At 44.9% G+C, this 19928-nt stretch overlaps 1 protein-coding gene across 1 annotated transcript in view; it reads left to right on the forward strand.

The window, feature by feature from the left end:
• Positions 1–227: 227 nt before the first annotated feature.
• Positions 228–19928, forward strand: part of ITPR1 (inositol 1,4,5-trisphosphate receptor type 1) — a 144696-nt gene continuing 124995 nt past the window's right edge. The window contains 3 exon segments of the mRNA XM_032447330.1: positions 228–459; positions 7546–7653; positions 11382–11452. Coding sequence (XP_032303221.1) covers positions 434–459; positions 7546–7653; positions 11382–11452 — 205 coding nt within the window. The 5' untranslated portion in view covers positions 228–433.

Here is a 19928-nt window from a genome sequence, read left to right on the forward strand (position 1 = left end):
GGAATCACTTGTGTTTGAGTTCTCAATGACTGCTGGGAGGCCAATGTTCACCCAGCCCAAGAGCTTGAGCCTCCCCTGCACAGCAGCGACAGTGGCTGGGTTTTTGGGTCAGGAGGGTGCAAAGTAGGTCCCTTGGCCACCAGTGGTTGCCCACGTGCTGGTCATGTGCTGGTAGGGGCTCCTCCTCCCCTGCACCTTGTCCCAGGCACTTGGGCTCTCTCTGCAGACCTGGCTGCCTGCTGAGGTGTCCAGAAGGGAAGGAGCGAGCTCACCACACAGGGCTGCTGTGGCTGGGAGCTGGGTACGACTCAATCCTTCAGCTGGAGAGCCGTGCTGAGGGAAGAGAAGCGTTGGCACTACTGCCAGCGGGGACCCAAAGCTACCAAGAGGCATCCTGCAGAGCCCAACCCTGGAAGGAGACAACAGTGAGACCATGGAGGGCAGAGAACCTCCGCCAAGGTAAAGGAAGAGGTGGGAATTGCAGCACTCAGAGAAAGTCAAAGAGTTGTGTGAGGGCACTTTGGAGGGATGGACAGGCAGAAGAAAAATGCTCTGCTAGGTGTGGGGAGCGCTGCATTTGGTAGAAGCCCACATCTCTTAAAGAAAGAAGTGTGGGCTGTAGGAGGCAGCCCATTGTGAGGGAGGTCTGGCAGGTGTATGGCTATGCAGGGTACAATGTTCTATGTGCTTTCCTGCCCTGGCCAGGCTTCAGTAAATGTTGTAAACCATGATGGCTCTCCTTACCTGTGACATTGGTTGCTCTGTTTCTTTTGGCATGTTCCAAGTCTCTCCTAATAAAATATTCTGGAAAACATTGTGTGCTCTCCTAGGGCTTCGCCCGGAAGCTGGCATCTAGGCTGCTGCCTCCCACCAGCTCTAGGGCCACTAAGTATGGACTTCAGTAGGCATCAACTTCAGCAAGTGCTGCCCACTTCTAATGGAATTAAAAAGTTGCTGTCAGGTCACATTTGGTTTGAAACTTTAAAAATGATTTGTTTCCTGACAGCGCATCTCTAACAAGTGCTCGTTTTTGGCTCCTGCAGATGCCTGTCAGTGCGATCTGTCAGCTGTGTTTCTGACATCAGCCTGATGGCTGTGCTGGGAGATGCCTGTCACAGCGTACTGCTGCCCAGTGCCTTGTTAGGGGTGTTTGGGTGGGTTTTCTGTCATGGCAAGGTGGCTGTTTGCCCACCTGGATGCTCTGGATGAGTAAAAATAATCAGCATCATGCGTATTTGTTGTGTGGAGGATGGTCTTGAGGCTGAAGTTGACAAAATGTGCTCCTTTTGTTTCTCCCTTATTATTAAACTGTGCTTCATTGCACCTACTAAGTGTTACCTTCTGAGTAACTTTCTAATTGTAATGGTAACTGTAAATACATTCATTTATCTGCCCAGTAACAGAAAGTATAGTTAGAATGCAATTAACTCGGTTGTTGTCATGCTGAATGAGTTTCAGTGTCTCTTTCTTACTTCAAGAGTAGGGAAAATGTGCTGGAGTACCGTGCAATGGAGCACATTGGGAGAGGTGCACTGAGTGCAGGGAGCCCTTTATTGGCTCTGGGCTCCACCTCCTGTGTGCCCTGTGCTAAGTCCCGTGTACTCCTGCATCCTCCTCATCCTCCACCTGAAAGCTGTGGAAAAATCTTCTGTGTTTTAAGCATTAAGACTGAAAAAGCCTTTGTCTGAGAAAGTGCATTTCTCCGTTTTAATCTAACAGTTCATCAAAAGAAAACTTGTCTGTGCATAGGAGGCTTCTGGACATGAGAGGCTGCAGTTAAATGGAAAACAAGATCATGTGGTAGATAAACACAGCGTGCTGATATCTTTTAAAATGTGTAATCTGTAAAATGACAACACCTGTTCCTGCTGTTGGAGCCTGCAGCCTTTGCTCCGTGGCCCAGCCCTGCTGCTTTGGCTTTGCCACTGTGTGTGATGTGATCTGTTTAGCCAGAAGCTTTGGAAGTGGCAGTACTGCATCCTGAACCCCCAAAAGGGTGATTATTCACTGGGTGATCTTTAAAAGGGGTGATTCCTTGCTTTGGCTGCTTTAATGGAATTCTTAGAAACCCTTCTCACAGCCCTCCGGGAGGAAACCTTCCTTCATTCTTTTTTAAATTGAAATAAAAATGGGGAACACAAGCTTTTCTGTTTCAGTTTTTATGACAGGAATTGCACCTGTAAAAATAGACATGAAATGCTGGGAGGGCCCTATCTCAAGCATGTGGAAGTCATTACAAAAGTGTGTCTTAGGAGCAACACTGGATTGAGGCTATAGGTCCATCTTAGGTGAGTAAGATCTGCTGGGTGCACCTCTGACCAAGTCTTTGTGATGGTGGTGGTGCCTGCCAAGTGAGGGGACTCTTCATATGCATGGCAGTGGCTTTTGCCATTAAACAGCCCTTTATTTGCTTTCTAACTTTTGTTGCCTCCACTCTTAAAAACTGGATTTCTTCTCAGTTAAAAACCAAACTTAAGCTTTGGCTGTGGAGCTTCCTGTGTCTGCAGGAGTAATGTGAAGCAGTTCGGCACAGTTTGAGATCTGATTCTTACCTAAACAATCTAAATAGGGAGGAAGACTTGGATGAAGTGCTGCCCCAGTTTCTGAAAAGTGCATATAAAATCACACGTCTCTATTTAATTGAGCAATAAACCACAGTGCAAATATGATAATAGAGAACTGAGCACATCATGGGACCACAAGGCACAGTGAGGAGCTTTCTTGTTCAAAATAAACATTATTAGAGTCATCTTCAAAAGATTAAGTCATTTGCGTGGCAGTTGCTGGAAATCCACTGTCAGCGATGAGACTTACTGGGTCTTGTTTATTTTACAAATAGGATTTGCAGTCATAGGTTAGAGCATTAAAATCCCACACAAAGCAGATGCGTGAGATGTGGCATCAGCAAAATAGCTTGAGATTCTTTGAGAAGCCTTTCAGTGCTCAGCTGCTGGAGGCGAGGAACAGCATCGTGCAGGAGTTTCGTTTCAGTGGTTCCCATCTGTAAGGAGGAACTTCAGCCAGGGCCTTGACTCCTGCTCATGGAAAACAAACCTCCAGCATTGCTCTGAAGCCGCCTTTCTTCTGAGTGTGGAGATTTGGATGAGTGATGGGAGGAATTAGTGTGATATGTTTACAAAGATGTTGCATTTCCTACTCAGAGATCTTCAAAAAGCAGATGTCTCATTAAGGTATTTGATATGTAACAGTCAGTTTGATTTCAAGTGTTTTCACTGCTAATTCTGCTTTAACTGCCGTTATGAAGTGTGTTTGCATGGGAACATGAGTTGAAATCTCCCAGCTGAGTTTCAGTGACAGTATCAGACTTGCTGCGGCTGAATCAAGGTCGTTGGGCTGAGCACACAGCCTGCCTGTGTTGCTTCTACTTGTTGACATTCACTGCGTGCACTGCAGCTCATTTTTAGGGTGTGCAAGATGGAATCTGTACAGATGTGACCAAAAATGGGCCCTGTGATTCCTACAGTTGCTGACCCAGCACAGACCAGGCATCAAAGCAGCACAGAGCAGCAGGGCAATGCTCATGCTAAAGCTCCAGAGGTGTTCCTTTTGATTTACTCTGCTTCCTGGATGTAGTTAATGTGCTCTCATATCCAGTCCAACGCATCAAAGCTATGGGAGGGCAGAATGACTTTGAGAGGCACACTTTGCCGTTCTGGTGAGACCCTGTGGGGTTTTGGATTTGTTATCTGGGGTATCTTCTTAAATAGGGACTTAGTTTTGTTTTCCTGTGCAGACAAATTGTGCTTAAAGTATATCTGAAGACACGCTGGCTTTTACGTAGGCAGGGTGAAGTCATTGCCTACGTAATTAGAATTTAAGCTGTCAGGGCTTAAGAAGAAAAACAATAGGAAGTGTTCATCTTTGAGGTGGTTTTCTGTGCTCGTGGGTAAATACAGCTGACTTCCCAGTACAACAGCCTGCCTCTAGATCATATTCCATTTCTTATCTTAAGCATTGCAAAGTTTGTCAATATTCCTTCTTTTCCCCCAAAACAGAAAAACTTTTGTCTCCTTTAACACCTCATGTTGCTGCTGCCCTCCATGCAGCCATCTGCATTACTGACACGTGTCTGGAGAAACCCAGCTCACCTTTTGTGTGCCTGTATGCCCGCATTGCCGCCCTGTCATCTCCTGACCTTCCATTTGTTTAGGAGTTTTACTTCAGCTTTGATGACGACACAGCAGCACTGCCAGGAATTGGTTCCACGCAGCACCAATGCTGCCCTTGGGGTCCTCCTCTCTAGTAATAATCAATGGCTCTTGGCACTGGCATATCTAAAATAAATAAACTGCAGAGTGAGGTTTATGTTTACCTACAGAGCACAATTGCTTTTTGAGCAGTGATTTTGCTTTCAACACCACCATGGGCTGTGCACACAGGAATCCCCATCCCTTGTTCCTCAAGGGTCACTGCTGCCAGCCCGTACCTGGTGCTGTGGATCCCATGTGTGGGAAGGTTCACTGTGTGTATGGCTGTGTATGGCCTCAATGCCTTTCTTGTAGTGAGGAGCCCAAAACTGAACACAATACTCGAGATGTGGCCTCACCAGAGCTGAGTACAGATGGATGATCACCTCTCTGCTCCTGCTGGCCACACTATTTCTTATACAGGCCAGGATGCTGTTGGCCTTCTTGGCCACCTGGGCACACTGTTGGCTCATGTTCAGCCGAGCATCAGCCAACACCACCAGGTCCCTTTTCACAGTCATCCAGCCTCTTTTCCCCAAGCCTATAGCGCTGCATGGGGTTATTTTGGCCAAAGTGCAGGACCCGGCACTTGGCCTTGTTGAATCTCATCCCATTAACCTCAGCCCAGCGATTCAGCCTATCCAGATCCCTCTGGAGGGCCTCCCTACCCTCAGGCAGATCAATTCCACCTCCCAACTTGGTGTCATCTGCGAACTTACTTAGCGTGCACTCAATTCCCTCATCCAGGTCATCAGTGAAGATGTTACACAAGATGGGCCCTAGAACTGACCCCTGGAGGACACCGCTTGTAATGGGTTGCCAGCAGGACTTAACTCCATTAACCACTACCCTCTGGGCACAACCCTCCAGCCAGTTTAATGCAAACAATTGATTAACCAGTGGACTAATTCTGTTAGGTGTCACTAGTCCTTGGGAGGAAGCTAGGAGAGCAGCTTACAACTAAACAGAGCTGCTTTGGAAATGATTCCCTTCATGTGTGACCATGATGTGGGTCACTCAGCCCCTCGCCCCACCTGCTGGAGCCTGGGGGGAAATGCTGGGTGCTGTGGGATATTGTTACTGTGATGCCAAAATCACATTGCACGTCCTTAGGCCTGCTTCTGTTCAGTGCTCTGGGATATCAGTTTTTTTTCACTGGGGAAAAATGTCTTTTCTAGTGGGAATCAGTAATTTCAACCTGCATGTTTTCTTGGAAACTGCTTTGGCAAACAACTGCCTCTTCCAAAGGGAAACAATGCAGTCCTGGAAAGTAATTCCTGCTGAAAGGGATTCTTACCTGCAGTCGTAAAACGCAGGAGTTAAGAGCTAGAAATGCAGTGTGTAGTGATGCTGTAATGTTCCACACACCCAAGGCTCCGAAGTATCAGAAATCAGTGCAGGGTATGAGCTGAGCAGGCGTTGTGTCCCCAGAAGTGTCACAATTTCTCTGGGCTACTTCTTGCCCGGGGATGGATGCCCCATCCCTGCAGGCATTCAAGGCCAGGCTGGATGTGGCTCTGGGCAGCCTGGGCTGCTGGTTGGTGACCCTGCACACAGCAGGGCGTTGGAACGAGATGATCGTTGTGGTCCTTTTCAACCCAGTCTGTTCTGTGAACTGGGTTCTGTAGCATATGCACTGGCTGAAGGACTTGGCACTAAGCAAGCAACCTGAAGCCAAATCCATTGCTTCTGTGCATGCAGGTTGGATTTTGGAGGAGCTGAGATTTCTCACTCTGAATGTGATCTTGGCCTGTTCTCCTTTGGGTTTGGGTTTTTCATTTTGGCTTAATGACTGTGTTTATTGCCCCCCACCTTGATGCTTTGGGGCCAGGCAGTGAGGAGGGGTGGCTGTTTGCAGCTTTGCAGAAGAGAAGTGCAGCCCTTGGTTTTTACCAGCACCCTGATATCTGCTGTGTGTTACCAGCATTAACTTTTAAATCCCCCAAATCTGCCCTCATTGATCTCCAGCCTTGCTTAATAAACTTGAGCCTTACACCTTTGGTAAACAAGATAATGCTCGGTGAAAAAGAATATTTATCCCACGCACATGTCAGGGCTGAGCTCTATAACAAGCGTAATTTCCTGCTGTGTATCTCCTGATGGTAGATCACTTGGAGTTGATTTTGGTGTGTCGTGCTTGATGTGAGGGAGGGTGAACGTATTTGCAGTTATTTTCCCTTGCAGTCCTGTGCTCTGCCCTTCGGAGCATCGCTGGCCTGCAGGAGTGAGCGGCTCAGGGTGATCCGGTGCTGCCTGCTGGTAGGAGCATTGTGTGCAGAGAGCTTAACTCAGGGTTTTGAGGTTGGTGATCAAAAGCCACAGCTTAGGAATGTCTCCAAGAAACCCGCAAATGGCTTTTGAAAAGACATCTTTGAAAATCTCTCTGGTTGGGCTTCTTTTTTATCAGGGCTCCTGTTGTTTGTCTCTCTCTGTTGCTGTGGCAGATGGAAACTTGCTGTTCTGTATTTGTTTAAATGACAGGTGAGTCCTGTGCTGTTTAGCCCAGGATTTGGGGCTTTGAAGAAAACGATGGTGTTCTTAGTGCTGCAGAAACTGATGAGGCTGAGTCGTGGCTCTTCTGTCTCACATTTGTTTTTGAACAGGATTGGATGTTCCTCGCTTCACAGGGATTTGGCTTCTTGATGTGTTGTTTAAAGTATTTGTCTCTGAAAAATCTTAAGCTTTACATTTTCAGATGTGAAATCCATTGTTGGGCATATTGAGTGGGTCTCACTGTAATGCCCTATTTGAAGCAGCAGCTCTGGATGCATGGCTCATCCCAGCATTCCTGTGGCTGACAGAAGCTGTTCCCTTCCAACTCCAACGATTTCTATGGTTTTATGAATCATGGCACTGTTTTACATTACTATTCCTGTGAGTGCTATTTCAGCGTACCAGAGGACCTTTAAATACACTCATACCTACCTCTCATTGTGGCGGAAGTGTTTAAGCAGAGATATGGGTTGTAATACAGATGGTACAAGGAATGGAGCTTAAACCAAAGAATTCTTCTTCCCTTTTTCCTCTTGCATGCGAAGAGGCATGGAAACATGCCTGGCGTGAAGTACCTGAACATCTGTGGGGTAGGATATGGCTTCTAGGGAAGCAACCCATGCTGCATGGGGTGCCAGGAGCCTGCTGTTTTTGCCTAGCTTATTTTTCTAAGCAAGCACTTTGGCCTGCTGTGTTATCCTTGATACCTGAAATTCCAACGTGGGAGCTTGTCCCGTTTTCCAGCCAAATAAACACAAAGGGTCCTATTGTTGTAACCTCCAGTGATTTGTATGGAGAATTCATTCTACCTAGTAAGTAGTAATGTTTTTCTTTATTCTTCTAGGGGCTCTAAGCCAGAGATGACCGACAAGATGTCGAGCTTCCTTCATATTGGAGATATTTGTTCTCTCTATGCAGAGGGCTCAACCAATGGATTTATTAGCACTTTGGGGTAAGAACAGCTGTTCTCTTGTACAAAACATATATAAGAGCTCAATCAGCTGTCATGGGCCTGATTTCCAGGCAGTGCTGGGCAAAACCAAGTTGTGTTCTGTACAGATTTTGCCCTAAATTTAAAAATGGCCTGAAAGAAATACGGCAAGTTAGATTTTTTGGGAGGAAGAAGGACATGTCAATGACTGTGGTATGGTTTTATTGTACTTGGTGGGGAGGAAGAAGGTTTCCAAGGTGAAGCTGTGGGTAGAGGGAGTGAATGAAAGTAACTGATTTTCATGTTGTCTGTCCCATGTCCATCTGTGTGTCCTGTCCCTTCCTGCCCACCCCAGTCAGGAACAAATAAGCCCCCGTGCTGATTGGAGCAAAGAAGATAGCAATGTATGTGTAGGCATTGGAAAAACAAAATTGAAAACCCTGAGCCAAACTGTTCATACACCGCCGAGTTACCGCTATGACTAGTTGTGTCTTGTCCTATGGTGTTTGAGGTTTCTCATACAAACAAAATTGTACTTCTTCAGTCAGAGGAGAACATTTTCAGTCTTTAGCATTGGCAACAGCCAGCCGCCCGGGAGCTGCACTGGGAGCTGAGCTGTGCCTGCTCCTGTGCCCATAGCTTCCTCACACAGCTCCTCTGTGCTGTCTTCTGCAAAGCCATCTGAGCAGGTGCTCTGTAGGAGAGTGCCTGTTGAGCAGGAAGACATGCATCCCACCTCATTCAACAGAAGGTAGTCCTTCACATAGGAAGGCTTTGCAGAGAAACCACAGAATTGAAATTTAGCTTTGACACGAGTGACAGGGTTATGTTTGATTCTGCTCAACTGCTGCTTAAGAGAAATCTCTCTGAATGTTGGAAGCTGGCAGTGGAGCTGTGTATGAGTTTGGAAGAGCTTCCAGGGGCTGGATGAGATACAGACACATCTGCCACCTGGTTTTAAAGCAGTGGGAAATTAGTGGGAGGGAAATAGTGTGGCACATTGCTGTGTTCTTCAATAATGAGTAGCAAAGAAGCAACCAGAAAGCTTGGTGACGTGGTGAGTGGGCACACACACAACATGCTCTTTCTCATTTCCAGTAGCCGTAAGGGCCTCAGGGTGGGTACAGTGACAGCAAATTTTTTGATGCCTACTGTCCAGATGCATCTGATAAATGAAGCTCCCAAGCAGGGTACAAAGACAGCATCCTGGTAAGTCTCTCAGCAGGAAACAATGGGCTGGAATCTCATCACAGTGACTCCAAACTAACTTGTAGGTTTAGTCCTCTAGCTATTAGGATTCTGGAAAATAAGGGGGCAGAGAAGGAAGCAGACACTGAAGATGCACCATGATCTATTATAGGAAAGAGAAGAAAATATGGGATGCTGCCAGAAGGGAAAGAAGGTATGATAAAAGCGAGGGGATGTAGTAAGTAGGGTTGATTGAATAGTATTTGGCAAATGTATTTGACAAATTTCCCAGGTACTCGTCAAATATGAGATGCACACTGCAGTATTCGATCGGCTGCGTAACTGGCCAAATACTATCTGCTGAAAACTGGCAAAACAAACTGAGCGATACTATACATTTGGCTTTTTTTATTCCTAGTATTGAAGCAAGTTTGGCAGTAGATAATTCCAAAACAAGTAGAAAGTTGTTATGTTTAATCCTATACAGTGCATGATGAACATTATGCAGTGGCTGTGGCTTTTGATGGCATTGCTGAGCAGATATTTTTCACCATGGGTAGTCCTTTCAGACACTACAGGCCCGAAGCACCTATTTGTTTTAGGCTTGATGAGATGTTCCAATGGCAGATTTAAAGACCCCTCAGCATTACAAGCATCCTCGTTGATTCGATTAGTACTGTTTTAAGGTAACAGCATTACAGAATGGCCACACATCTTCTGAGCCTAATTTGAGCCAGAAATCCCAATTGCTATGTGAAACATGAAATGCATTATCATCTTAATAAGCCTACATAATCAAATTAGCTTTGTCCCATATTTAATTTGGTCTTTGTCCTGGAGAAAATTAAAGAACCAAAGAGAAGATTCAGTGTAATTGTGCTTTATACCATGTGGAGTTCTGACAGTCTTATGTCATAACGATGTGTAATGACTTGTTCATGTGGCTAATGAAGGTTAAGAAACAGATACTGCTCTACATTCTAATGTCATTTTAGCCGTAACTCTCTTTGAAGAGTGTTCCTATTTAATATACCTATGACGTGACTGTTGCTTAATCAGGACTTTACCTTTGCTGTTTCCCAAACTCAGTGCTGTCATCACTATGATTGCTATATATCCTCTTCTGTGTTTTGCACCCTGTAAAGTTATTTTCTTAGTAATTTGGGAAGCTCCTCTTTACTTTCAATTGAATCTCAGGATAAGAGGGATACACTGCACTGAGAGTAACTGTATGGGGGTTATCAGAGTAACCCATTTGCCTTTTTCAATACGTTTTGGCCATTCATTCACTAGAAGCAGGTGTTTCAGTGAGCTCAGTGCTGTCATTCTTGTTGGAGCACGTGCATGTTTGTATAATACTGAGTAGGGAGAAAATCCATGGGGAAAAAACAACTTACTCTGAATGTTTGCATTTGCAAATCTTAGATGTGTAGAACTGTCGAGTCCACTTAGTCTCTCTGATCTCTTAATTCTTATGCACTTCTTGACTTTCCGTAACTGCTGTCTCCAGATGCTCCCTGCATGTAACCGGCCTCTGCAAGGAACAACTCTCATATTCTAGACCTCAGTCTCTTTTTCAAGTTGATTCTGCATGAGAATGGGCCTCTCAGACCTCTAAGACCTCAGAGTTTTATGTTCTACTTCTGTGTAGAAAGCCTCTTTGACAGATTGGTTTCAAGGGGCCAAATTGTATAGCTGAACATCAAATTAGAAACAACAAACTATTTGGTCACGGTTACATTCCTCGCAATTTGGAAATATTGTTTGATAACGGAGCAGTTCCGTGTTGTTACAAAGCATGCTAAGAACAGAGCAGTGATGACAAGCGTATCTTAAATGTTTAATGTACTCTGTGGGCTTTGCATTGACCCTCCAGGTTTTTGGTTGTTTTTGTTTGTTTGGTTGGTTTTTTGCTAATGTGTGTTCACAGGAGAAGCTCTATGCTGGCATTTCCTATTAAAATCTCTCGGGTTCACTAATCCAACTCATTTCCTTTCTGCTAAAGCAGGAGGAGGTTAGTTTGCCCTTCTGATTTAGCTAGTGTTTATGGCTGGTAAGCTGGACGGTATATTTATGCCTTCCTATCTCCTGGGGGTCAATTTTTACTGTGGCAGTTGATGCTTCTGCCTTTTTTGATACTTGAGGAGTGTTGTGTAATTAGTGTCCAGTTCACCCGGTCATATTGTCCTGTTCTGTCTCTTAATGCAAACACAATTACACCATTATTCAAATCTGTCCAAGAGGCAATAATTGTTTTAAGGCTGTTTCTCACTCAACTAGAATATGGGCTGTTCTGTCTGCACCTCAAGGAGGGGACATAAAGCAGATGCAGTTTACAGGAGCAATTACTTACTTATTGTCCCACCTATCTAGAAGCATAGCTCTGGGCAGCAGTAGAAATTAGCTGCATGCTTCTTAGAGAGATTTGGCATTTGGGCAATGTCTTCTGCGGAAGTGGCCACTTGGATATTTATTGTGGATAAACCATTTTGGTTTTGCTAGCAAGGATGTAAGCTATTGCAAAGGAAAAGAATCTTACTTGATCTCTCATTTCTTTGCAGCCTTGTGGATGACCGGTGTGTTGTACAGCCAGAAGCAGGTGACCTTAATAACCCACCCAAAAAGTTCAGAGGTGAGTTCACTAGGCAGTTTGTTACCACCCAGGTGGAAGAAGTCCTTCGTTTTGTGCAAACTGTTTCTGAGCATCTCACTTTCCATAGAGTATTTTAGTGTTGCTGTCTTCCACAAAGGGCAACTCATAAGGGGGGTGGAAAAAATATGTGTGTGAATGTCTGTGAATCGAATTATGTTGTGGGATGTGAAGGCTCTGTGAGAGCTGGCTGCAAATGGGGTCTGGCTTTCACATCTGTCCTACCAGGATGTCCCTGTAAGTTTCAGTTCATTCAGAGTGATTTAGACACTGATGGTTCGGGTATTGAAGAGGCAACCTGAAGGAACTTTAACAATCAGTGTTAAGCTCTCCAGAACAAGGATGATGATATTACATGATCTAGAGCACTAACCAGGCAACCAAATCAATAAACAAATCCAGATCTGACTGAGATAACTGGGCGTAGAAGAGACTGGGGACAAGGTGGGGGCTGGAAGAGACAGAGAAGGGGTGGTGAGAGAGAAAAGCAATTATTTCTAGCATGGTTTAGGAACTGCAAGTACAAAGAAACATTTGTTTGGCATAAAATGTTGTTGGACGTTGTAAAAGTTCTCATGTTACTTATAATTTATACATTGAGAAAGAATGGTATGAACCTTTTCCAACCTTTGTAGTCGCTTCACTAAAGCTTTCATGGGGAAGTTTATGCTTAATGGTAAATGGCAACAGAAGTCATAAAATTTTAGCAGGCATTTCAGTTCTTTGTGTGCTCTGTAAGCGTGGCTCAAGATAAAAACGCTTTCTGCACTAATATATTTGGAAGAAATAATGGTGAAATTTATCTCACCATCGTTAACACAAGTGGAAAATGTCCCATTTTTATGATGAAGCGGAGGCACTCAGGTACGTGTTGGGATGTTGTCTGTGACAGAGTCAGGAACTACAGCCATGTCTCTTCAGTCCATGTGTTTTAAGGGCACCTTCCTTGCAAACAGAACACAGCCTTCCCTAAGGTGTTTGTCTGAACAGCATCACTTACTTTGGGGGTATAAAGCCACAGTGGGCATCTGGTGAATGCAATTCATCAATCCTAGAATTTTGTTCCCATGTACTTGAGGTTTAGGCTCTTTTGCTTTGGGAAGGTCTGAGGAGAGGTGGGACCTTGGTGTGAGCTGAAATTGGTGTGAAATGCTGGCAGCAGTAATGAGGAATAACTTCTGGAGATCTTGGTAGTGCAGGACCAAAGTGAATCAAATGTCTGTGACTGATGTTATAGCTTTGGAAAGGCACAGTACTGGAAAAGTGCTCTGTGCTATGACCTGGCTTTTGGTGCCCTGAGATCCTCCTTGCAATGAGCTGTGCTTGAAGTTTGCTGTGTTTGTGTGTTAGTAAGTCACTCCTTGTAGAATGCTGACTTTGGGTTGGGCTGAGAGCATGGTGAGGGAAGCCCAGAGATCATAGGAGCGATGGAGCCAGTCAGCCTGCTTCAGGGAAACAGAGGTGTCCTGAGGACACCAGGGCTGCTTTCATTGTCAGAGCTGTGGTAAAAATAGGAGAGATTTGTCTGCTGGTCATGGGAAGGGATGGAGTGCTGGAGGCTAAGTGAAGAGGGATGAAGTTCAGGTTGGGTTTGGGGCACAGAGTAGGAGCATAATGGGAGGAAAAAGAAGGGCAGAAAGAAATAGAGGGCATGTTAGATGGAAGAACTTGAAGTACCAAGCTGGAAAGCAGTAATAGGCTTTAAAACTCAAAAGAAAGTTATTAGTTCAACCCACTGAAGTTGCAGTGGTGGTTTACCAGTAGTTGTTGCACGTATTAAGTGCTATTATGTCTTCTGTCCTTAGAATATTACAAGAATGCTTGGAGGCGTGTGGGCTCATTTTTCTCCCTTCCTTTTTCCACCCCTCCTGATGCAGACAGCACCCAACGTGGTTTGAGGTTGGGTGGTGATTACAGTCTGTATGATTTCAATGATGGTTTCTTTCTCTCTGGCTTTCAGGACCACTTTAAATGATGCTGTGGTTTGGTTTGTTTGTGTTTTGTTTGGGTTTAGTTTTCCTTTCTTTTTTTTTTTTCAAGTCCAGTGCATTTCTGTCCCTTTTTTATCTTCAGCTCCAACTAATTCCATTGAAAACCCCCTAAATCTCCTTGCAAAACATAGGACTCAAGAGTTACATTCACTAGTGTTTCTTTCTAAAAATGTTGATATGAAAATTCATGGGGAAGTAAATGGTTTGTGTGAATACAGTGTGTGCAGATGAGAGTCCTGGAAGAAATCCTAGTTGTGGAAGTCTCCAAAAAAAGTAAGTGTGACAATTCTTTACGTATCTGCAGCACTTAAAACAAAAAAAGGCATTTTACTTATTTTATACTGATGGAATTGGTGCTCTGTCTGTGAGTATGACTGTACATCTTAGCAGTGATTATAAATGAACGTGCCTGGGATATGCGTGGATTTATGTGGAAAGTATGAATTGAGCTGACCCTCCAGTCAGGTTAAAAGCAGCACAGTATTTCATTGGGAATGATTTGTGCTTAGATGCACAGAGGTAGATTGCTGCTTTGCAAATGAAACGGGTCAGACCTGACAACAGTGGCAAAGCAGAAGCAGGGCCTGGGGCCAATGGACCGGGGCTGCAGCTGCTGGATATGCTCTGTTTGTACTTTCATTTGTGTTCTTTTTGTATGGGAGCGTAGCAGTGTGCTAAGCCCAATGTGTTTGCTTGATGCGAGACTGGTGCTGCAATGAGGCAGCCCGTCTGCCAGCAGTTTGTCACAGCTCTGTGTTTGGGACACAGTGTCTGCTGGGCCCTGCAGTGCTGCAGTGGCTGCAGGAATTGGGATGCTGACGGGTTAACTCCTCCAGCAGCCACCTCCTTCCAGAGCGCTGTTTTAGTAGTTGCTGGGCAACACGCTTTTTTTGGCAAGATGTTCAAGGAATGAACCCATATCTCTTAGACTTAAAATACCCTCATGGAGAAGCAGAAGATGAGTGATTCAAATTCTGTTTGTTCTTTTGATCCTAATCCATACTGTATGCTCTTTGTGAGCACCCCTGTCAGGAAGCAACTGCCCTGCTTGTCTAGCACTGCCATGGCTGATGCTGGGGTCAGGGGCTTCAAACTGCAAGTTTACCTTCAGCATGGGCACGACCCGGGCTCCGCAGAGAGGCTTTAAAACAGAAATAGTGTGTGTGTGTATGTGTGTGTGCTCATCCCAATTCTTCTGATGGATGTCTCTTAAATTTGCACTGTGCTCTGCACTGGTTGAAGTCAGTGCTCCTCCATTGCAGAAATGTTTTGAAGGCTGTTTTGTTCTTAGCTTTGCCATTAGCAGTGTGAAGGAGAGCATGGAAATTATGCAGTACTGATACAGGCAATGGGGTTGGATGATTTATGTGTGTGCTTCTTTATTTACCCCGTTCAACTGATGCAGGCTGGTTTGTCGCTCAGATTTAGAACTGAGGCTGAGGGAATTGGCAGTTAGAGGGTCATGTACTCAGCTTTCCCAAATACTTTACAATGTGAAAAAATCAAGCTAAAACAAATACCCAGACTCCTCTTTCTCTTAGCAGTGCAAAAACATTAGCAGTGTGTGGAAGTGCACTCACTTGTTGGGTGGTAGGGTAGGTCAGCACTGTCCTGTACTCATCACGAATTTTCACAAGTATAAGTCCCTAGGTATCGTGTGTTTGGCTTCAGATAAGTGTGCTGCCTGAAATCCTATTGCTCCCCATGTACCTGTACGTGTTGTTCTGTGTCTAGTCTGCTGGAAGCCATTATATCAGCTCAGATTGCTTTTTAAACTTTGGTGTAGAATAGTCTGAAGTGGGTGAATCATGTGTGTGCTGCCTGAGTTTGGGGTGGGTGCTCTGCAGAGTGGGGCAGGTTCCAGGGATGACTGTGAGGCAAGAAATGTTCTGTATATGGCTGCATGGCCAGGCTCAGCTGTCCTTTTCTCTTTGAATGAGAGACGACTTGTAGTGCCTGTGAAATGTGTGTATATTAACTGAAAGACATCCTTAAAATGCTTGAACTCATGTCTTTATACATGGCTGCCTTGAAGAGCAGTGTGTAGGATGCTATGGAGCTGTGACTGCTCTGTTCTGTGCTGTCCGGCTCAGACTAAAATGGATGTGCTGAGTGGGACCAAGTGGGACAGCAGCAGTGAGCACCTGCTTATCTGACTGCTGTGTTTTTCCAAAGAGGCAAACACCATGCAAAGAAGAACTGATGCTCAGGGTGCTGATAAGATGTAGTGGAAAATCAAAAGAAACTTCAAGGTTAGTGTGATGGATGAGGGAAAGAGGGAAAATAGTCTAATATTGTTCCTGTAACATCTTGAAAACTAAAGTATTGGTCATTTATTTCTGGACGGGTATATCTTATAGAAGGAGGATACTGTTAAATATCTGAAATCCATTTTGATGAGGGATCCTTTAGTGTGAGTTGAGGTGTTTATATAACTGTACCAGAAAACTGCCAACTGTGAGTACGCATTTGAATTTGATGCCCTTTATCTGATCAAGAAATCCTGAGTGCTGCCTCTAAAATGTGAATTTTTAGCCCGCTGCATCCTACATACAAGCAGATGTTAGAGACAATTGTCACAGTGGCATTTAGAGCTTTCAAAAAACTGGAAAGACAGAAACGTTGCCTTTTTGCACAGAGGAATCTGCTGAAGCTTGGAAGGTTCTGAGAAGGAATCCAAACTGAGAGCTGCTATAGCTCATGCAGGAGCACACTCGACATCCTCCCACCCTTCTCAGGCAGGAGGCAGGCAAGGTGCTGTGCTTTCCCGAACACCTTGTTCCCAAACATCTGCTGTATCCTATTGCTGGGCTACCAAGGCCAAAGTGGAGGAAAGGTCTGTGTGGTACAGCTAAAAAGAGAGTCTTTAATTTGGCACAAGAAAAGAGCTGTAGGCACTGAACAGGAAGAGGAGATGAGGCTGCTCGGGTTCTGAGGCACACACTGAGCACTGGCTGTGCCGAGTTTGCGTGCTGGTCTGTGCTTAGTGTGCTGTGGTTAAGTAGCTGGCTGCCAGCTTCTGGGGTAAGTGCTTTCATCTTAGATGCTTTGCATCTAGATGAAGGGAGAGCGAAGCCCCTTTGAAATATAAAGTGGCCATTAATATGGTTAACTGGAATTCTGTGTGTGGATGCACAGTCTGTTGGCTCAGGTACTGCGACTGAATGGGGAGAGTTGGATTGTGAGATCCCAGTGTGAAGTTTTATGATGTCTTCATTTACCCATCTAAATAATGTGGGGATAGGTTCTCTACTGCTGAAGCAGTAGATGGGGGAGCTGGGCAGTGCAGTGACCACATACTGAAAATGAGAAATAAGCAGAGTTCTGGTAAAAATGCTCATTCTTTCTCAACAGCTTACAGGTCAGAGCTTTTTTTTCCCTGTGGAAAGCTCAGCCTGTTTCAGGTAGGATCAAGGGAGGTATTGCCAAAAGGCAGTGCTTAGCTATTAAGTAGAACAGTGCTGTTAATAAACCTAGCCCCAACCTTGTAGACAAAAGAATACTGTGGCTTTGTTGCCATAGTTTCAGTGCAAAATCTGACCTTAGCTACAATAACATTCGGTTAGAAAGAACTAGCTAATCAGTTTTCTAAAATTAGTGTGTTCCCTAGTACATAAGCCAGTATGAACAGGATATTTAATGAAATATTATACTTAGTCACAAGAGCCCAAGGGAGTGAAATGCCTTGATGAATTGTGGGGGTGGGGTGACATTGGTACATATCTTTTAATATAACAAAGTTATTAAAATTTGTGGCTTGATTAAAATTTAGGGTATTTCAACAGTTGTGTTCCATGTACTTCACTCTGCTTCTTCTAAAACCTTTTGCTCTGTTCCGTAAACTGTGAAGACTGAGATGCTGGTGGCCTTCATCCATATTGAGAATCCATGTGCCGCTGCCAGAGGACCTTCAAGGAAACTGCAGAGCTACTGCCAGCACTTCTGGCTGGGAGAACCTGAGTGCTCTACAGGTGGACGGGTTTTATTCACACAGAAGGGTGCAAATACTCCAGCAGATGGATGGAGTCATCAGCGAGAATTATGTGGGAAAGAGTTGTGTATGTATTGGAAGAGAAAAAGGTGTTAGATACGAGACCAGCCCTTCCCCAGCTGGTTAGAGTGAAGCTTTCTTATGTGTAAGTTGTTGGGTTTTTTGAGTATAAATATGTAAAAAATGCAGATCTGGGGGAGTTTAACCAAACTGGTGGTATCTCTGCAGCTGTAAGTCTGGGAAGTAATGCTGGCAGTGCTTCAGTTTGTCTGAGAGCAGCCAGAATGAGAACGGTGAGGCCTTGGATGGGTGTAGCAAGCCATAAAAATGGGCTGTAGTGAAAACCAGACCTTGTTCAGGTATCTACAGTGAGCAGCCTTTGACACCTGCATCTTCCTCTGTTCCCATATTGCTGCTGGAGACTGGATGCTCTTTTATTTCCATTGCAGGATTTGGGCTCCTCTTTCAGGATGGTCCTGCCATTCAAACTTGCCTCTGTGCTCATCACCAGGTTAAAGCAGAAGCAGCGCCTGGAGTTGTTTGGGGAAGTGCAGCTGAGGTGGAAGCCTACCCAGCTGCTGGGGAGCTGCTCTGCCCCTGCAGCACACAGGGATGCTGAGTGTGTGAGCTCTTCCTAACTGCTGTCCCCTTGCTGTGAAAGTCAGAGCCTTTTAGGCTGTCATGTCTCACAGGAACGTTTCAGATACTGGAATAGCCGTTACAGATTGACTGATGCTAAATGCAGCGTTCCTGGAAAATTTTATTCTAATGAAATGTGTATTATTCAGTCCATTAAGAGATACTTACATTACAGTTAACGCTTCGTATCTAGTTTGTGAAAATATTTGGTGCTGAGTTCTTACATTGCCAATTACTGCTTTTTCATTATGTAACTTCCAGAAGTTCAGGGAAAGCATAACTCCTTGTGTTTCAAGTGAGGAGGAATCTTTCCATAGCTCTCAGTCCAATGTTTAGAGTAAGAAATTGCTTCCACGCTCCGTGGCCGGTAGAGAAGCAGTGACACTGCTCAAAGCGCTGCTGCAAGATTTGCTCCTGCTTTAGCTGGAACAGATTATCTCTGGTTCAGATTTTATTAAGGGTACAAAACGCTTTGCTATGCGAAAACAATCTGGTAGCACTTAAACCTTGTATTCAGTGAATGTCAGCCCTTCTGCTTGTTGAAGTTAAAAATTATACAAGGGAAAAAATAAGCGCAGGACTTGTAGGCATGAGGAAGTGAGAGCTGGATGAGAGAGTAGCCGTCCTGAAAAGGAAAAAATATTGGCTGTATCCACAGAAATCGTTCCCCCTCCAAAGCAGCACGTGTTCCCCAGCCAGCACCAGCTAACTTTAACCAGCCCAGGGAGGCAGGGTTTGGGAGGGACAGTGCCCTGCAGCCTTTGGGACAGGGGTACGAGCAGAGTTGTTTGTGTTAGGGATTCCAGCCCATGACTGCTCCTTAGGCTGGAAAGCTGGGACTTGTTTTCTAAGAAACAAGAATAAATCTCAGTATTATTAGAATGTAATCAGTCTCTCTGAGCAAAGAGGAAATGTTTGCTTCCCTCCCTGCAAACTACACAGTGAATTTGTTAGAGCCCGAACGTGCTGGGAGACTGAGTGCATCCTGAGAGGACCGAGCTGGAGTTATGGCTCACCTCAGAAGGCAGAGATGGCAGTACAGATCTGATGAATGCTCTGTCAGCCCTGTGTACAGATTTGGATTAATCAGCACCAAAGGTTTCAGGGCAGGATTGAGGAGCAGTGCAGTGAATTTATGGTGGCACAGCTCGAGTCTTGGCTGTCTGTGCTGAAGCCAAATTCCAGCATTCTTCTGCTCTTTCCCGTAGATGCTCCTGTCCAAGGCATCCAGCTGCCTTTCTCCATTCATATCTCAACTTCAGTATTGAGCAAAAGTTGTATCTTGGAGTTTGTTGGCTTCTGAAGTGCATTGAACAGGCTGATTAAAAGGCAAGTATGTGATCCCATAGTTGTGTGATCACAGCAGGACAACACTGGAAAGCCAATAAAATTTGTAGTACTGGACTGTGGGAGGAACTTGGCTACTGAGGTTTTCTGGGAAACAATAATTGTGCACCATCAGTGGGGGCTGCGGGAGCATCTGGGGCTGCAGGCACTGCGTGTGCTCAGGGCCCAACACCACACACCACATCCATCTCCTGTACTTCAAACAGCAGTGCCACAGCACCCTGCAAGCTGATGTCTTAAGGACTGGAGGATAAAGTCTGAAGGCAATGCAGGCCTTAAAGATAACTGTTTATTGTTGCTGATTGCTAAAATAGGCAGAAAATTGATACCCTCCTACTCCTTGTCAGGCAGATGGCCCTGGTCATAAAGAATGACAACAAGGAGAAGATCCTTCAAATATGATTCACAAGTTCTAATTTCAAGTATGCGTTTTTTCCCCCATATGCTATCAGTTGTGTGCTTCAAGGTTTTACATTGTGGGAATTTGGGA

Source organism: Coturnix japonica, chromosome 12, assembly GCF_001577835.2.
Source record: "Coturnix japonica isolate 7356 chromosome 12, Coturnix japonica 2.1, whole genome shotgun sequence".
Taxonomy (NCBI): domain Eukaryota; kingdom Metazoa; phylum Chordata; class Aves; order Galliformes; family Phasianidae; genus Coturnix; species Coturnix japonica.